Consider the following 268-nt stretch of genomic DNA (forward strand, 5'->3'; position numbering starts at 1 on the left):
CCCAGCACGGCAGCCAGAGGAGGCGGCAGGGCGGGGACACCGTCACAGCACCATGACGGCGGTGGTGTTCACAACAGTGGCAGTGGGCGCCACCAGCTCCACCACTGCCTCGTATGTTCCCACCACGAAGCCTAGGAAGCCAAAGACGCTGATGGCGATGTCCTTGATGATGACGATGGGGTGCATGCCTTCGGAGTAGTAGGTGGCGATCTCCAGCAGCGGGGGGAAGATGAGAGCCAGGGCGCTGCTGCTGACGGAGGCCACCAGT

At 63.8% G+C, this 268-nt stretch overlaps 1 protein-coding gene across 1 annotated transcript in view; it reads right to left on the reverse strand.

Annotated features, from left to right (window-relative positions):
• Positions 1–42: 42 nt before the first annotated feature.
• The window catches only part of LOC104491369 (proton-coupled amino acid transporter 1-like), a 16,676-nt gene continuing 16,450 nt past the window's right edge, over positions 43–268 (reverse strand). The window contains exon 12 of the mRNA XM_010133781.1: positions 43–268. Within this exon, the coding sequence (XP_010132083.1) occupies positions 43–268 (226 nt within the window).

Source organism: Buceros rhinoceros, unplaced genomic scaffold (genome assembly GCF_000710305.1).
Source record: "Buceros rhinoceros silvestris isolate BGI_N320 unplaced genomic scaffold, ASM71030v1 scaffold17463, whole genome shotgun sequence".
NCBI lineage: Eukaryota > Metazoa > Chordata > Aves > Bucerotiformes > Bucerotidae > Buceros > Buceros rhinoceros.